This window comes from Metopolophium dirhodum, chromosome 5, assembly GCF_019925205.1.
Source record: "Metopolophium dirhodum isolate CAU chromosome 5, ASM1992520v1, whole genome shotgun sequence".
NCBI lineage: Eukaryota > Metazoa > Arthropoda > Insecta > Hemiptera > Aphididae > Metopolophium > Metopolophium dirhodum.
Genome location: NC_083564.1, coordinates 31,788,023 through 31,804,240, shown reverse-complemented (window position 1 = coordinate 31,804,240; position 16,218 = coordinate 31,788,023). Strand labels below are relative to the sequence as shown.

Genomic DNA, 16,218 nt, shown 5'->3' with positions numbered 1-16,218 from the left:
TTTTTTTTTTTTTATTAGGTAACCCGCGGCAACATAGGCCATTGGGTGTGGGGAGGGCACTGTAGGTTTTTATATTTGGAAGGTTTTGGTAGGTTTTTATATTGGGTAGGTTGGTACACGTGTGTGTTGTGTTTGGCAGAATTTCTAATGGGGCACCCGTAGGTTTCTGCCGTGCCCCGGGGTGGGGGGATGGCGGCACTTGTTCTCCGGACACCGTGACTTGCACGGAGAAAAATGCCGCCCAGTGGTCGAGGATCGAACTCGGACCGGCTGTGCCGAATCCGTCGCGTTAGACCACTCGGCCACCTCGTCCCCCAATTTTATAATTATGTATATATTGTATTATTATATATATAAAATATCTATACAATAAAAGCAAGTCTGGATTTTGTGTTATGGGTTGGCTCCGAAACGACTTAACCGATTTGGCTGATTCTTTTTGTGTTATGTTCGTAATTGTTAGAACAAGGTTCTTATGAAAAAAAAATTTAGGAAAATCTACCGGAAAATTAGGAAATCAGGATGTCAAAAATACAATAGTGGCGCCATCATCTGTACAGGAAAAGAATAAACTAAATAATAATATATTTTTGTTTATTGTAAGGTTGCTATTGGTTATGATTGTTGTAGTTTTAGTTGTTAATTTTGAAGAATTTTATAAAAATAAAAAGAGAAAATCAAACCTGGCCGCTCCACAAATAGTGTTAAGAGGAAAAATTGTCAATAAATATAATAGAAATTAATAAATTATAATTTTAATAAATCGGTTGATTTTTTCGATCTTATGATGATATGTCAATAATAAATTGATAAAATCTATACTTATGTCTTATCCATACCAATATATAAATCTGTAGAGTTTGTTTGTTTGGACGCGCTAATCTCAGGAACTACTGGTTCGAATTGAAAAATTATTTTTTTCTGCTGGATAGTCAATTCATCGAGGAAGGCTATAGGCTATAATAACTTAACGCTACGACCAATTAATAGAAGTGCTCAAACAGGGATTTTGAGATTTACGATGGAAATATTTGTTTATAAATGGTTGCTAATGGTTATAGGAGAAATAATTGATAGAAATAGTATTTATTTATTATTGGTTGCTATTGTTTAATCGGGCAGATCAGGTACAAGCATGTATCAAATCGAATTTTCGCACATTGCCTAACAGGGTGGCTGAGTTGCACTTACTGCAGTGAGTTACACCAAAAAGTAGTTGAACAATCACAATTTTTTTGTCATTTTTGTGGGCCACGATGTGCGCAGGATCAGCTATTATATATATAAATTAATGTTTGTGTGCAGATCTCTGGGAAGAAGATATAGGCTAATTTAAAAAGGGTTAAATTTAATTTTTTGTATTCATCGGATTTTAGTACGGTTAGGTTAGGATTATGTATTAAATATTAATTGATTATTTTAAACCACCGTATTATATAAAAATAAACTTTGTAAAACTTTGATACTTTAGAGTTGAATCATACACTTACGTAAAAACAGCACTGGGTCCGCGATCTACCGCAGGTAGATTGCCTACCTGATAATATACTGCTGTGAATCAGAATTTTTATTCCTGGCAACAGAAAAGACAACGAAGTGCACAGGATCAGCGTTATAATATATAGTTCTAAATGTAATATATATTAACTATTAGGTGTGGCACACAGGTATCTAGGATTTTTCAGATTTTTGCGCTTTCGTACGATACCAACTCATTTTGGTGCTAACGTCTTCCACCGGTACAAACAACGATCTACCACAGGTTAAGTTAGGTTAATATACTGCTGCGAATCTCACGGGATAACGCCGGTCGAGATGGCTATACATTAAAATATAATATAATTTACACACATAAAGATATTGCTTCAACAGCAAATATTACACCCAAAAGGAGTTGAACAGTCAGAATTTTATTTACGGGTACCTAACGGAAAAGTTAAGATAAGTTTTTAACAGTTGTACACTACTCTGCATACAGTTCAATTACTCTTCATATAAAAAAAAAAAACGTTGCAAGATAGATAGACAGGATTTTTGGAGCCATGAAACAGCCCCACAATTTGCAAACAACTATCCACGGGGGCGGAGCACGCAGGCGACAGCTAGTGATATAATATATTATAATTAACTAATTAGATATAGTCTGCATTTGTTCTACGTAATATCATATAAGTATAAATTATCATACTTGATTGCTATTATTGTATATTTTAATTTATAATTCATAGTATAGTTTTAAATTTATAAAATTATCAAATATCAATATAGGTATATATTTAATACAATTTATTTTAAAAACGAAATTACCTATTCTAACTTTATTTATTTAAATAATTGTATGTTGTTTATTACATTATAAAATATAATATAATATACTAAAATATTTTATTTGTTATTTTCTTCCTTACATATATAGTTGTTTAACGACCGTCCTTCTAGGTTTTTGAGTCGATGACCGATAAAATGGGACGTCACTACAGGAATTGTCCGTCGGTCTTCCTGTAACAAATCCGCAAGGCAACGAATAATCAAATTAATTGTTTACTATTTTATTACACAGATTCTTATAGGAGCTGTAGGTCGTAAATAAATTCGTATATACTTCTTCGTAAATATTGTCGTGTATTTCTTTCTTACTTCTCCAACTATCTTGTTTTGATTTCGGATCGAATGACTTATTCGAGTTAAAAAGCAATTCGTACTGCAGTTTTTGTGCGATTGGTTTCTTGTTACCAAAATAACTTATTAAATCTTCTTCTGATATGTCCTAAATTACAGGAGAAAATTAGTTTCTTTGAGCACTAAGGGTACCTATACTTAAGCACCAAACAAAATTTGATTGGGGGGAGGTTCAAATTTAGATTATGAATTTATATGATACCTTTAATGGTACATTAGATTTTTCAAGTTTCGCCCACATGGTCGCTAGTGATCTTTCTACCTGTGTCGGTGTATGCCAATCGGCCATAGTTTTCGCCTATAGAGGTACAATGAAGAATAGTATAGAGTTTAATAGAATTAAAAATTGACTACAAGTCCAAAAGAGTACATACCATATTAGATATAAACTTGATATGCGGTGATTACTGGTTATAGTCTAGTATTCTGTATAATATGGTCAGTAAGTATGCCTAGAAAGTAGAGTGGTTTATGAATAAAATGTGGTTATAATATAATATTATGATGTTGTATTTTGATCAATCTTTGCCATAGATACTATATCTCATAAATATTTTAAATTTTAATAGATAGGTACCCATCATATACAAACTATATCGAAATGCATTATTTTCGACCATGTTAAATATTGTGATTGACAACAATATTCCGCACAATAACCACATAATCATTATTATTTTATACCGATCATTAATATTACCATAGGTTATTAGCATTTAACACGACTATCATACAATAATTACGATTAGTATTTGATTATTGACCTTCTGACGGTTTATTAAATTAACACTGCGCGCCCGAGTTCTCCTCACACGTTTTCAGGATATAATTTCGGTTCAAGTTATTTGCCTGTATTATATGCACCTAGATAATTTTATGATTCTAATAAATATTTAAATTACGGAGTTTCTAATAATTTATTTATTATGTATTATATTAAAAATGGATTTTAATTAATAAAAAAATGTACATTTTCAGTAAATCTTTCAAACCGTTGCAACGCCACGTGTCGTTAAGATATTTATTTAGAGTGCTAAAATGTCATATTAATTATATAAAAAACGATGATTGATTTCATTAACTACTTATTCGAATTGTGTTTCAAAACATTCTTTTTAAACAAGGAAATATATTGCCGCCGGCCGGTAGACAATTGGTAACTCATTGGTACTCTTACTTACCAAAACCACGGTAGCCATTCATAATAATATGCATCGTATCATATTATGACGTGTTATCATAATAAAACAATATTGGATTTTATATTTTTAATAAAACTTAATATACAACGATTTTCGGATTGTAGAGATTTGTTGAGATTTATAATTTTCGAATGTCAAAGTTTTCACTCAAATAAGCGTTTGGATTGTATTTTATTTTTGAATATTTTTACCTTTCAGCCACGATGTCGTCTATAGAACAGCCTTGCTACACTTTGATCAATATATCTAGTGATTATGAGATGCCAAACGAAATGCAACTAAAGGCAGATCTTGGTTAGTATTAATCATCCGCCGTGGTTGTGTATTAAATTATTATTATAAATGATATATTATGTACAGAAAAAGGGGATAGCAAAACAAAAATTGAAGCATTAAAAAAAGTCATTCATATGATAGCCAATGGAGAACGTTTGCCAGGACTGTTGATGATAATAATTCGTTTCGTCCTACCGTTACAAGACCATACAATCAAAAAACTACTTTTAATATTTTGGGAAATAGTACCGAAAACTACAGCAGATGGAAAACTATTACAGGAAATGATTTTGGTCTGTGATGCGTATCGTAAGGTAAATAAAAATGAAACTTTTTTTATAATTTAATTTTCCTATAACAAATTTATCATAAATAAAAATGAAGTAGTATATATTTTAGTAGGTACTTTTTCACTGTAAAATGTGTTATACTGATAAGTCAATTTATTAAGTATGAAAATTTTCTTTTTTATCTATTTAGTAGCCAGTAGGTACGTTACATTTTACTACTGATTTTGAGGTTGTATACATTTTAAATGTTGATCCCTATTCCTTATTTTTGGTTTCAAATGCTTATGATGTTGATTATAAATTCATTGTAATGTTCTAAACTGTAAATTTGTATTTATTTATTTTTTGCATCTTAGGATTTACAACATCCTAACGAATACTTAAGAGGGTCGACTCTTCGATTCTTGTGTAAATTAAAAGAACCAGAGTTATTAGAACCACTAATGCCAACTATACGTGTATGTCTTGAACACCGTCATTCCTATGTAAGACGTAATGCTGTACTAGCAATATTCACTATTTACAGGTAATTTTAATTTGTATATTCATTTAAAACAATAATTTTTATTTCAAAATTATATCTATGCTAATATAAACTTGTAAAATAGGAATTTTGAATTTTTGATACCGGATGCTCCTGAACTTATTGCTAATTTTCTTGATGGGGAGCAAGACATGTCTTGCAAACGTAATGCTTTTATGATGTTATTACACGCTGACCAAGATAGAGCACTTACATATTTGGCTTCTTGTCTAGATCAAGTAGCTTCTTTTGGTGACATTTTGCAACTAGTTATTGTAGAACTCATATATAAAGTAAGAGAACACTAAATAAATTAAATCATTTTTACTAACTATGTCTTATTAAAATTAGGTATGTCATGCAAATCCTTCAGAACGATCCCGTTTCATACGTTGTATTTACAATTTACTGAATTCTAGTAGCCCAGCTGTTCGTTATGAAGCTGCTGGAACATTGGTCACTTTGTCAAATGCACCTACTGCCGTGAAGGTATGTTGTTATTGCATTTATAGATATAAATATTACAATTAAAAATTGATATAGGCAGCAGCTTCCTGTTATATTGAGTTGATTGTAAAAGAAAGTGATAACAATGTAAAACTTATTGTTTTGGACCGTTTAATTGCTCTTAAAGAACACCCTTCACACGAAAGAGTGCTTCAGGACTTGGTCATGGATATACTAAGAGTATTATCTAGCACTGATTTGGAAGTTAGAAAGAAAACATTGAATTTGGGTAATCATCCGTACTATTATTTACATACCATACTAAGTATGTAGTTAAAATGAGATAATGCATTGATGTCTGTTTGTATAGCTATGGATTTGGTATCATCTCGTAATATTGAAGAAATGGTGTTTGTACTCAAAAACGAAGTGGAAAAGACTCATAATTTAGCTGAACATGAAGATACTGGAAAATATAGACAATTGTTGGTGCGCACACTGCATACGTGCTCTATTAAGGTTTGTTATTGTTTTATAAAGTTAGTTATAATGTTTATTTTTACTCATATTGTGTTTTATAGTTTCCAGATATAGCTGCAACAGTGATCCCCGTACTTATTGAATTCTTGTCAGATAGCATAGAATTGGCTGCCACGGATGTTATGGTATTTTTGCGTGAAGCCATTTACCTCTTTGAATCATTACGTCCTCTCATAATTCAGCGTCTATTAGAAGTTTTCCAATCTATTAAATCTGCCAATGTGCACAGAGCTGCATTATGGATACTTGGCGAATTTGCCAACTCACAAGAAGATATTGAAGCAACAATTGAACAAATAAAAATATCGCTTGGAGACGTATGTTATTGATTTGATTTATACTTTGAAAATTGGTTCTAATTTATAAGTTATAACGATTACAGAAAATATCCACAAATTCATTGTTATAAATAGAGTTAGAATATGGCATATTAAATTTAAACTATCAATAACCAATTTATTCAAATAATTATGAAAATTATATATTTTAAATAACAATGAAATTTATTGATATCAGAAATAATAATTTTAATTTTTTGGTGTATTAAAAAGGAGTTCCAATCAGTTACCAATTGATCTGTACATATAGTCATATAGATCAATTCAATTTTTTAAAATTTTGAAACTGTATCATAGACCACAGTTTCATATACCTATGAGTTACTAATTATATTTTTTAATTTTCTGCTTCTTTAAATATTATGATTATATTCAAAAATAAAATGTTAATCCTTATTAAATATTTCCTTTCCAACATATAAATTGATGTGTGGTGAAAAGTTTTTATTACAGTTTAATAAATAATTATATGCCATTAATATGTGTACATTGATTTATTTTAGATGCCCTTAGTTGAAGATGAGTTGAAGAAAGCAGCTGGAGATTCAGAAAACGTTGAAGAATTTGGGTCTAGTGGTTCACAGTTGGTAACATCTGATGGAACATATGCTACTCAATCAGCATTTATTACAAATACTCCTCGAAGTGGTCAGGCAAAACGGCCACCATTACGACAGTATCTAATTGATGGAGATTTCTATGTTGGTGCTGCATTAGGCACTACGTTCACTAAATTGGGCATAAGATATGCTGACATTTGGGAAGAACAAGATTCAATAAAAGCTAATCAATTTTGTGTTAAATTAATGTTAATTTTAACTTATATTTTGAAGCTTGGAAAATCAGGTAATTACAATTGAAACTTTATTGATTGCAATTTAAAAAAAGTCTTCCCCCGCAACTCAGGAGTAGGTAATACCACACCACTTTTTTCTCTTATTTTTTACATTCTAATAGTAAACATTTTTTACAACATACATTATACTTTGTACTAAGGATAAAAAAAAGTAGCTACAAGGTAGTTGAACAGTTCCAGATTAGTTATTTAATATTTTATAATGTGAAAGTATGAATAATTATTAATTATAAAGTCTGAAAAATATAACAAACATTCCTGAAAATCGATTCAATTATGCAGATGGTGAAAATTCTGATATATCTTTCAATATTTTCTTAAGGGGTATGAATAATATTGAAAAATTCTATCAAAATGTATTTTTGTATTTTCAATAATATCGTTTATTGAGCGGCTTGAAAGTAAATACACCTATTATCAATATTGTAGAAGAGAAGTTAATCTATGTCTGTCTTAAGTTAGTTTTCTATATTTTAATTACTAAACTCAATAATTCAAATTCAAAAGTAAAATATCACAAGTTTTATATTTAAATATTGGACATTGAAAATAAAATATCGAACATCGACTCCTATACAATCCTATATACACTTCTTCTCTTCAATTTGCATTATAGGTGTTCACACTTAGTAAGCTATAATATTGGAAATACGAAACTAAGTTTCAGTGTTACACTAAAATTCATATTTGTAATTAATGTGTAAAATGCTATTTATTTTATAAACAGTCACTCACACTAATGATCACTTACTACGCACACATTTACACGACCCGCATGATCACAAAAGAAAATTGCCTACATTGAACTCCTTAGAAACAGTCCGTATGCATACCCCTTAAATGAATAGTTTCCATTTAGTTGACATAATTTAGTTGACTTTTAGACACCTCAACTGTTAAATATAAATAAATTAAGTTTCTTTTAGTCCTTTTTCATTTCTTGTTGCTTCATTTAGCACTTCTCTATCCCCTCTATGTTCTGTATGTGAGTTCCGCTTATAGGGTCTTCAAAGTTATATTTGTGGTTTATTACTGAGTTATTTAAATGGCTGGTATGGCGGTATTATGGTTATATTATCTTGTACAATACTATTAGAATTTTACCAATCATTATTCTTAAAATATCCAATGAGTGAGTTTCACATATTTAAAGAATATAATATTATATACAAACCAGGTTAAACTATTTTGTACCTTTTTTTCTGTAATACACATTATATATTTTGAAATCAATGAATAGAACCATAAAAAATTAAAAAAGAAATAAGTGATGGGTGTTAGCGTGTTACCTAAAACTTGCGAGGGGAGGAAATACTTCCTGGGCGGGTGACAACTAAATATATGCCAAAAATGATGGTTATCATAAATTGAAATGTTGATTAATGTATTTTATATATTTGTTATATATATATTTTATGTATACTTCTTATTTAGGTATTTGTTCTAAACCAATTGGCATTGATGATGGAGACAAAATTATGGAAAGTATTAAAATATTAAATGATAGAGATAGCGAAATTGAAGAAATTTATACTAAAGAGTGCAGCAAATCATTAAATGGAATGTTGGCTGCCAAAGAAGATGAAGAAAGCAGCAACAAGAAAGTAAGTTAATGAATAAAATTCATAATATACATATTTATTTAAAATTGTTTATATTATATAGTTATTCTAAATTAAAAATTTATTTAGGCTAAAGAAAAGCCAGGACATAAAGTGAATGTTGATGATGCCATTGTATTCTTACGTACCAGTAGTAATGGTACAGAAGGTACAGAAAATGTTTTCGAACTCAGTTTAAACCAAGCCGTTGCTGGTGGTGGTTCTATTCATCATAGTAGTGGTGATGGTGCATCGGGACTTTCTACCAATAGCAAACTTAATAAAGTTACACAACTGACTGGATTTTCTGATCCAGTGTATGCTGAGGCTTATGTTCATGTCAATCAGTATGATATCGTTTTAGATGTATTGATTGTTAATCAAACAGGTAAAAAACTAGACAGGTAGACATGACTACATGAGTTATTTATAATTGTAATAACCAATAATATATTATAATGTAACATAAGGTGATACATTACAAAATTGTACGCTCGAGTTAGCCACAATGGGAGATCTGAAGTTAGTTGAAAAACCACAACCTGTTGTTTTGGCTCCACACGATTTCTGTAATATCAAAGCTAGTGTTAAAGTTGCCTCAACTGAAAATGGCATAATCTTTGGAAACATTGGTAAATTAAATGCATTTTTCTATCATAACTTATGTTAATTATTATTTATTATTAATTTGTACTAGTGTATGATATCGGAGGTGCAATTGGTGATCGAAATGTGGTTGTCTTAGATGACATCCGTATAGACATAATGGACTACATAATGCCTGCTGTATGTAACGACTCTGAGTTCCGTCAAATGTGGACTGAATTTGAGTGGGAGAACAAAGTATAGTCCTTTTTGTGTTTGTGTTAAAAGTATTTAGGTGTAAACAAATTATTGTTTTAGGTATCTGTTTCCACGAGTTTGACAGATCTTAATGAATATTTGGCACATTTATTGAAGAGCACTAATATGAAATGTTTAACTCCAGAAAAAGCATTATCTGGACAGTGTGGATTTATGGCAGCAAATTTATATGCGAGATCGATATTTGGCGAAGATGCTCTGGCAAATTTAAGTATTGAAAAAGGATTAGATAAGCCACAAGTCATTGGTCATATTAGAATTCGGGCTAAAAGTCAGGTAATTACAAATTAATATTAAAATGATGTCTCAATTGTTTAAACTTCCAAGCTTAAATTGATTATTAAGTAATACATTTCATGGTTTATAATTTTTGTAAAAATGTCTAATCCTTATATTTTTATACTGTACACAATACGGATTCATATAATATGTAAACATACATTGAAACATAATAATTATGTTATGTTATTATAAACTGATAGTGAATGAAGTATTGAAAACAAATATTTTGTTATACATAGAATACTACTTAAACAATATTCTATTATTGTAAAACTGAGTCATTGAATTTTAAAAATACTAATCTATCATCACAAAAAAATATTTCTTTTACATGATTTGGCTTTAAGATAGATGGGTCAGACTTTAGAACGTTGTGGATTCAAAATTCATATATCGTTAATAAATATTTCGTATGATTATGATGTGGTTTTGTGTTTATGTCAAGTTATTCAACTCTCGTATTTATGTGAACATAAATCAAGCAATTTTAGCTGGAAAAAAAAAACGAGTTGTTGATTCAGATTCTAAGATTCTTAGAAACATGTTTGATCTATCCAAATGAGAATGAATAGTTCTTAATTTTAAACTTTAAATTGAATAACCTTTTTTTGCAACAAGCCAGAAATAACGTTAGAGTAATTGAGTCTTAATGCATTTCATATTATTGTTTATGTAAAATATACATTTTATTTATTATGTCATATCCATTTTTAATTCTCTGATGTTATTAAGTTAATAATGAATTATTACTAATGTTGATCAAATTGAAATGTATAATGTTTAAAATAGTTTGTGGCAGATATTTTTTGACATTTTCCAATAGAGAATACTTTTAAATATCACTAAAAAATGCATGTAAAATAATTTGGTAAATGATCCTTTAATAATAGAATTCCATAACAATTAACAATGAACTTAGAAACTGTAAATATTATACTCGGTTTACTGATAAAATTACAATGGCTTACAGTTGAATGTATAACTAAGTAAAACATACATTATATCCAATTTAATATCATATTAACTATTAAATAACTTTATATTGAATGGCTATTTTGGCATTCCCGCATATCAGTTGCAATGAATCATGAAAATATTTTTAAAATGTAAAACAAATTCAGCATAATTACATTTTTAGCTCTGTTTATGGCTGTTAAAATAAACAACTAAGCTAGCAGATTGTGAATATTCTTAAGCAGTATACCTAAATACATTTAAGACTGGATTATACAAAAAAAAAATTACAATAGTTGAGAACTGTTCAACAGTAGTTTAAAATCTATATTTAATTATATACTTATGACTTTATAATAAAAACAAAAACCAATACGAAAAGTAATTTTTTTTTGCTCTTACAGTGAAAGTTAGAATTCACAGCTAAAAAAAGCTGTTTTTGTTATTTAGTAATAATAATTTTTATCTAATCCATGGTTGTAATAATGTATTGTGATATAAAATGTGATTTTAGGGAATGGCACTCAGTCTTGGTGACAAAATCAATATGATGCAAAAGCGACCATACAAAGCAGTTGCGGCCTAAGCTCTACATTGCAGATTCAAACAGAAAATCATTAACCTCAAGAGTTTATCTTTATTATTATACATATTATATTTATACTGTGTTTTTAATTACATATTATCAATAGACATTTATTTAGAAAACGTCTTTTGTTTGTATTAAAATATTTTAAAATAACAATGTCATCGTTTGTCTATGTGGAGAACTGAGTAATTTATTTTATTTTTATTTTTACGTCATGATATTATCTCATTTTTTAAGTCATTAAAAACATGTCTGAACAATAAGAGAATAATTTTAACAAAACTGATAAAATAGACACAAAATACTATTTAAGGGATTCATCTATGAGACAATGCGTTAGTATTGATGTCTTGTGACTCGATGAGCACTTGTCGCGAAACAGAAATAATATGACGAAATTTGTAAGTTTTATTTTGACTAACTTAATAAAACTATAAAAGTATCTCTGCCTTAGAAGAAACGTCTATGTCGCTTCTAATTTTTATTTGTTGTGTTAACGCTGTTTGTGGTATTTTAGACGATTGTGGCCTTAGTGCAGGTGACCGTCATGTTTGTAATGCAGGTATCTGTAGAATCGTGCAGCGATGAACTCATCAGGGATATGATAGTGAAAGTTTGTGCAATGGGTGGAATAAAACGTTCATTCCCTGACAATAGCCACCCAGGATCATCGTTAGGGCTACATTTTAGGGGGATGGTGACTGATGTCGAACGCGAATTCAAACACTTGGTCGGAGACATCGAAGAAGTGGACTTGCTGCTAAAAACATCTAATAAGAATAAACCAAAAGGTATTTATCATGATATGCCCCGCTAACCATAATAATAAATGCTTTCGATTTTGTAATCTTTCATAAAAAATCGAAAATATAGTTAGGTACGTTTCGTTGAAGTTTGCTCGTTAGTCGGCAGACCAGTAGTTTTCAAAAGTGTCGGGAGAAACAAAAATTAAATTAAGGAAAACTGGAATTTTTACGCAAAATCGATTTTGTTTTTTGTAGTAACTTAAAAACGAATAACTGAAATTTTCACCAATTATTGATGTTACCATTTTCTATATATTATACAATTTTTGAATCTTTCTATATACTATAGAGTATAGACATTTGAAATAGGAATTTTTTTTTAGCTTTTTAGTTTGGTAGAAAAGCTCTAAAAACTCTAAAAAAAATTAACTGTAGATACATGCAATTTTCACTGAAAAATTATTTTAGCATTTTCTATACACGATAAAATTTTGACTTGTTTAGAGCGGTTTACGGACATTTTCAGTATCCAATTTATTTATTTTATTTTATTTAAATATCAATAAAATTGTATTTGTCACAATTTTTTTATAAGTATTTAAAGTTCTAATTTGACAAACGGCGTAAAAATACAAAAATGTGCAAATTATTTTGAGTTAGAAATTTATAAATATTTTCATTGTTAAATCTAAGATTTTAAAATGTTATACAAGATTCCTCATAAGTTTGTATATTTTTATCAAAAAAAAAAAATGTCTATTGAAAGTCAAATTAAATTTTTATGAGCGTTTGAACTTGAATTTTTACAACATTTTAAAATTTTAAAACAGTTCTCAAAAGTTGTTTGTACTCAAACCAAAAAATCTTAAAAAAAATAAACATATACATATATAAATAGTTTTTCTTTATAGATATTTTAAATTCAAATTTGGACGAAATTAGATATTTAAATAAAGAAAAACAATTGTAATTATTTTGTTGTAATTAAAAATATTATGCATAAGTACTTGAAACTTTTAAAGTATAAGTATCCTATTATTATATTTTATACACACAATGACATTTTCAAAATATGCAATGTTTTCGGTAAAATGTTATTCGACCTTCTGTATGTTTGTATTACTAATAGTAAAATAAATTACTTTAATAGCAATAATATCATAAAACAAACTTGGTAATGGGGGACGAGGTGGCCGAGTGGTCTAACGCGACGGATTCGGCACAGCCGGTCCGAGTTCGATCCTCGACCACTGGGCGGCATTTTTCTCCGTGCAAGTCACGGTGTCCGGAGAACAAGTGCCGCCATCCCCCCACCACGGGGCACGGCAGAAACCTACGGGTGCCCCATTAGAAATTCTGCCAAACACAACACACACGTGTACCAACCTACCCAATATAAAACCTACCAAACCTACCCAATATAAAACCTACAGTGCCCTCCCCACACCCAATGGCCTATGTTGCCGCGGGTTACCCAATAAAAAAAAAAAAAAAAAAAAAAAAAAAAAAAAACTTGGTAATATTAGCTGACAGAACGTATTCGCTAATAATAACCTTTTTTTGTATTCAATGTTTTTATATCATTGAATTCAAATTTAACACACCCATTACAGAGATCTACTCATAGGCACACATTCAGTCTTAAACTTGGGAGTGCCAAAGTGACGACCCACACCTACACCCTCTATACCAGACGGCACACATGAACTATTTTAATTTCAAATAAAATTATATACTACTAGATTAAAAAAATTCAAAGTAGTGAATCAAATTTTCATTAAAGAATATTTTTGTCCAATATGAATACTTTCCTTTAAAATATGAAATCAATTAATAATTTTTTTATTATATTAATACATTATATATTTTTCTATCATATTAATATATCATATATTTATGGGTATACAATTTAAGTTCATTAATATATCAAATATAACAGTTACATTATAACAAATAAAAATTGATGAAATAAATATATAACATGGTTAAATTATATTAAATTAATTTAATTATGTTCAATCGATTTTCCACTGTTTGATTTTCTAACTTTCCTAAATATACCACCAATATAATCAGTGCTCAAAATGGAAAATTTTACGAACCGGAACGCTCATAAAATTAATATGCGGATTATAATATTATTTTAGTTATTTTAATTCGTGTTTACTTTACAATACAATATAATTAGTTAAATAGATACAAATAATATGAGTAATTTTAAGCTTAAAGAAGGTGGGTAAGTGGATGTCGCTCTGCTGTACAGTAGGTTACAAGTGAGTCACTGTTATGGATGGTGTTAAATTTGAATTTAATGATATAATATCATTGTATAAGAAAAATGATTCTGAACGAAAACATTCAGTCAGCCTATGACGTTACCAAGTATATTTGATGATATTATTATGAATAAAGTAATTTATATATAACCTATTTACGTGGAACCTTGTCTTAAATGTTCAATCCTTAGCTATAAAAGTTGAACATTTTATACATTTTTAACTACAAAATAATTATTACATTTTAAATTTGATAAATGTTGTCAAAATTCGAACTTTAAATGCTTATAAAAAAAAATTGTGCCAATGTATTTTTAATATTTTTTAACTGCTATTGTCATGATGTATCTGGAGCCTTGCATTAAATGTTCAGGCTTTTTTACCCAGAAATACAATTTTATTGATATTTATAGAAAAATGGAAACTGAAAACGTCCGTAAACAGCTCAAAATAAGTCAAAATGTTATGGTGTTTAGAAAATGCTAATATAAACATTCAGTCAAAATTGCATGTTCTCTCTATATTTAGTATATTATATTTTGTCGAAAGGAAATTTTATAATTTTAATCCTCTAGATTGTGATACTGTCGATTTTTACGAACCGGAATTCTTAAATTTTAATTTTCACCAACCGGAACGGACGCAAGGCTTATATTACGAACCCGAACGACGTTCCGGTCCATTTCGAGCACTGGATATAATATCTATGCCACGTTTTATCAAGAATATACTAAAAATACCAATAACGTTGCGTTTTCTGTATTACAAGGGTATACAGTGACTCGGCGCGGGGCAGTGGCTGAAATCAATCACGCGACGTGATTAAGAAGAGTAAGCAACGGCCGCTGCCACTAGTTCTCGGATGGGTGACCATCCGGGTTCGTTGTGCGCAAAAAACCTTGTCACACATACACGTGTTCCTAACCGACCGTATGAACAGTCCCAACCCTACTGCACCAACCCTACTAACTGGTTTCCGAAATAAGTTAAATACGTATCAGGATCCGCTGCTGATATATATTATAGGTGTAGATACGTACCTCCCGTCCAACACTTTTTGTATAGGTACTGAATAATAGTACTAAACCTGCTACTATACTATATTATATTAAAAATTAAAGTTTTGCATTTCAATCAAACGACAAAGCGGCTGCGATACATCGTATTATTCGTTTTTATAGTCAATAATATACTATAGTGTGTATTAATTGTCATATATTCATTTATTTTTTAGAACCAAACGTCACTCCACTGAGGCTGCGTCCGATTAATTTGCCGGGTTTCAGAGACGACAGATCGAGACACCCGAGAATACGTATGGTTCCGACACTCGGAGATTAACTATAAATTATAATAAATGTTTTGCAAAGTATTTTCATTTTTATTTTCAGGCGGCGACTCCGGAAAGGCCACGATCATAAAACGGGAATTAATGAACGACTTCAGAGAATGCTGCGTCAAGAAATGCTCAGTCAAAGATTTAAATCGTATATGCGGGAAGAAATAAACAATATGATCAATAACATTTAATAACATACCTTGTTTTATTAAATTATTGTTAATAATATTATTATCAGTAGTCAGTACGTATACAAAAAATAAAAATACAGAAATAATTTTATTTGTATTTTTTTTTTAAATATATTATATTTCATGTTCCATATAATGGAGCGATTATATAAATTGCCGTAAAATCACAGACTCGTTTTTATAATAATTTTTTAAAAATCGTTATTTATATTATATAATTCACCG

At 29.6% G+C, this 16,218-nt stretch overlaps 3 protein-coding genes across 3 annotated transcripts; 2 read left to right on the top strand and 1 right to left on the bottom strand.

Moving 5' to 3' along the window:
• Positions 1-2,385: 2,385 nt before the first annotated feature.
• Positions 2,386-3,878, bottom strand: LOC132945698 (uncharacterized). The gene is made up of 4 exons (XM_061015460.1): positions 3,861-3,878; positions 2,882-2,977; positions 2,603-2,767; positions 2,386-2,499 (listed from the first exon to the last, which is right to left on the bottom strand). Exons 1-4 carry the CDS (start codon positions 3,876-3,878, stop codon positions 2,386-2,388), a joined length of 393 nt encoding a protein of 130 aa, XP_060871443.1.
• A 61-nt stretch (positions 3,879-3,939) lies between these two features.
• LOC132944316 (coatomer subunit beta) lies at positions 3,940-11,626 on the top strand. The gene is made up of 15 exons (XM_061013594.1): positions 3,940-4,175; positions 4,242-4,471; positions 4,804-4,973; positions 5,056-5,263; positions 5,322-5,459; positions 5,514-5,706; positions 5,788-5,936; positions 5,999-6,274; positions 6,799-7,141; positions 8,586-8,755; positions 8,843-9,140; positions 9,223-9,384; positions 9,450-9,595; positions 9,656-9,892; positions 11,367-11,626. The coding sequence occupies exons 1-15, from the start codon at positions 4,085-4,087 to the stop codon at positions 11,436-11,438; spliced, it is 2,883 nt and encodes a 960-aa protein (XP_060869577.1). The 5' UTR covers positions 3,940-4,084; the 3' UTR covers positions 11,439-11,626.
• Positions 11,627-11,739: 113 nt separating this feature from the next.
• On the top strand, positions 11,740-16,084 carry LOC132944318 (uncharacterized). Its single transcript, XM_061013597.1, has 4 exons — positions 11,740-11,842; positions 11,959-12,232; positions 15,698-15,778; positions 15,855-16,084. Exons 1-4 carry the CDS (start codon positions 11,831-11,833, stop codon positions 15,968-15,970), a joined length of 483 nt encoding a protein of 160 aa, XP_060869580.1. The 5' UTR covers positions 11,740-11,830; the 3' UTR covers positions 15,971-16,084.
• Positions 16,085-16,218: the final 134 nt, after the last annotated feature.

What these genes read in the sequence shown, in the direction of transcription:
- LOC132944318 (XM_061013597.1), top strand. An exon ending in TAATAAGAATAAACCAAAAG is followed by an intron (nt 12,233 to 15,697) that starts GTATTTATCATG and finishes TTTATTTTTTAG; the next exon opens with AACCAAACGTCACTCCACTG. An exon ending in ATCGAGACACCCGAGAATAC is followed by an intron (nt 15,779 to 15,854) that starts GTATGGTTCCGA and finishes TTTTATTTTCAG; the next exon opens with GCGGCGACTCCGGAAAGGCC.
- LOC132944316 (XM_061013594.1), top strand. Translation starts at nt 4,085, where the DNA reads ATGTCGTCTATAGAACAGCCTTGCTACACTTTGATCAATATATCTAGT. An exon ending in TTGTAGAACTCATATATAAA is followed by an intron (nt 5,264 to 5,321) that starts GTAAGAGAACAC and finishes TATTAAAATTAG; the next exon opens with GTATGTCATGCAAATCCTTC. An exon ending in AATTTGAGTGGGAGAACAAA is followed by an intron (nt 9,596 to 9,655) that starts GTATAGTCCTTT and finishes TTATTGTTTTAG; the next exon opens with GTATCTGTTTCCACGAGTTT.
- LOC132945698 (XM_061015460.1), bottom strand. An exon ending in AATCTAATGTACCATTAAAG is followed by an intron (nt 2,768 to 2,881) that starts GTATCATATAAA and finishes CCTGTAATTTAG; the next exon opens with GACATATCAGAAGAAGATTT. An exon ending in ACGACAATATTTACGAAGAA is followed by an intron (nt 2,500 to 2,602) that starts GTATATACGAAT and finishes GATTTGTTACAG; the next exon opens with GAAGACCGACGGACAATTCC.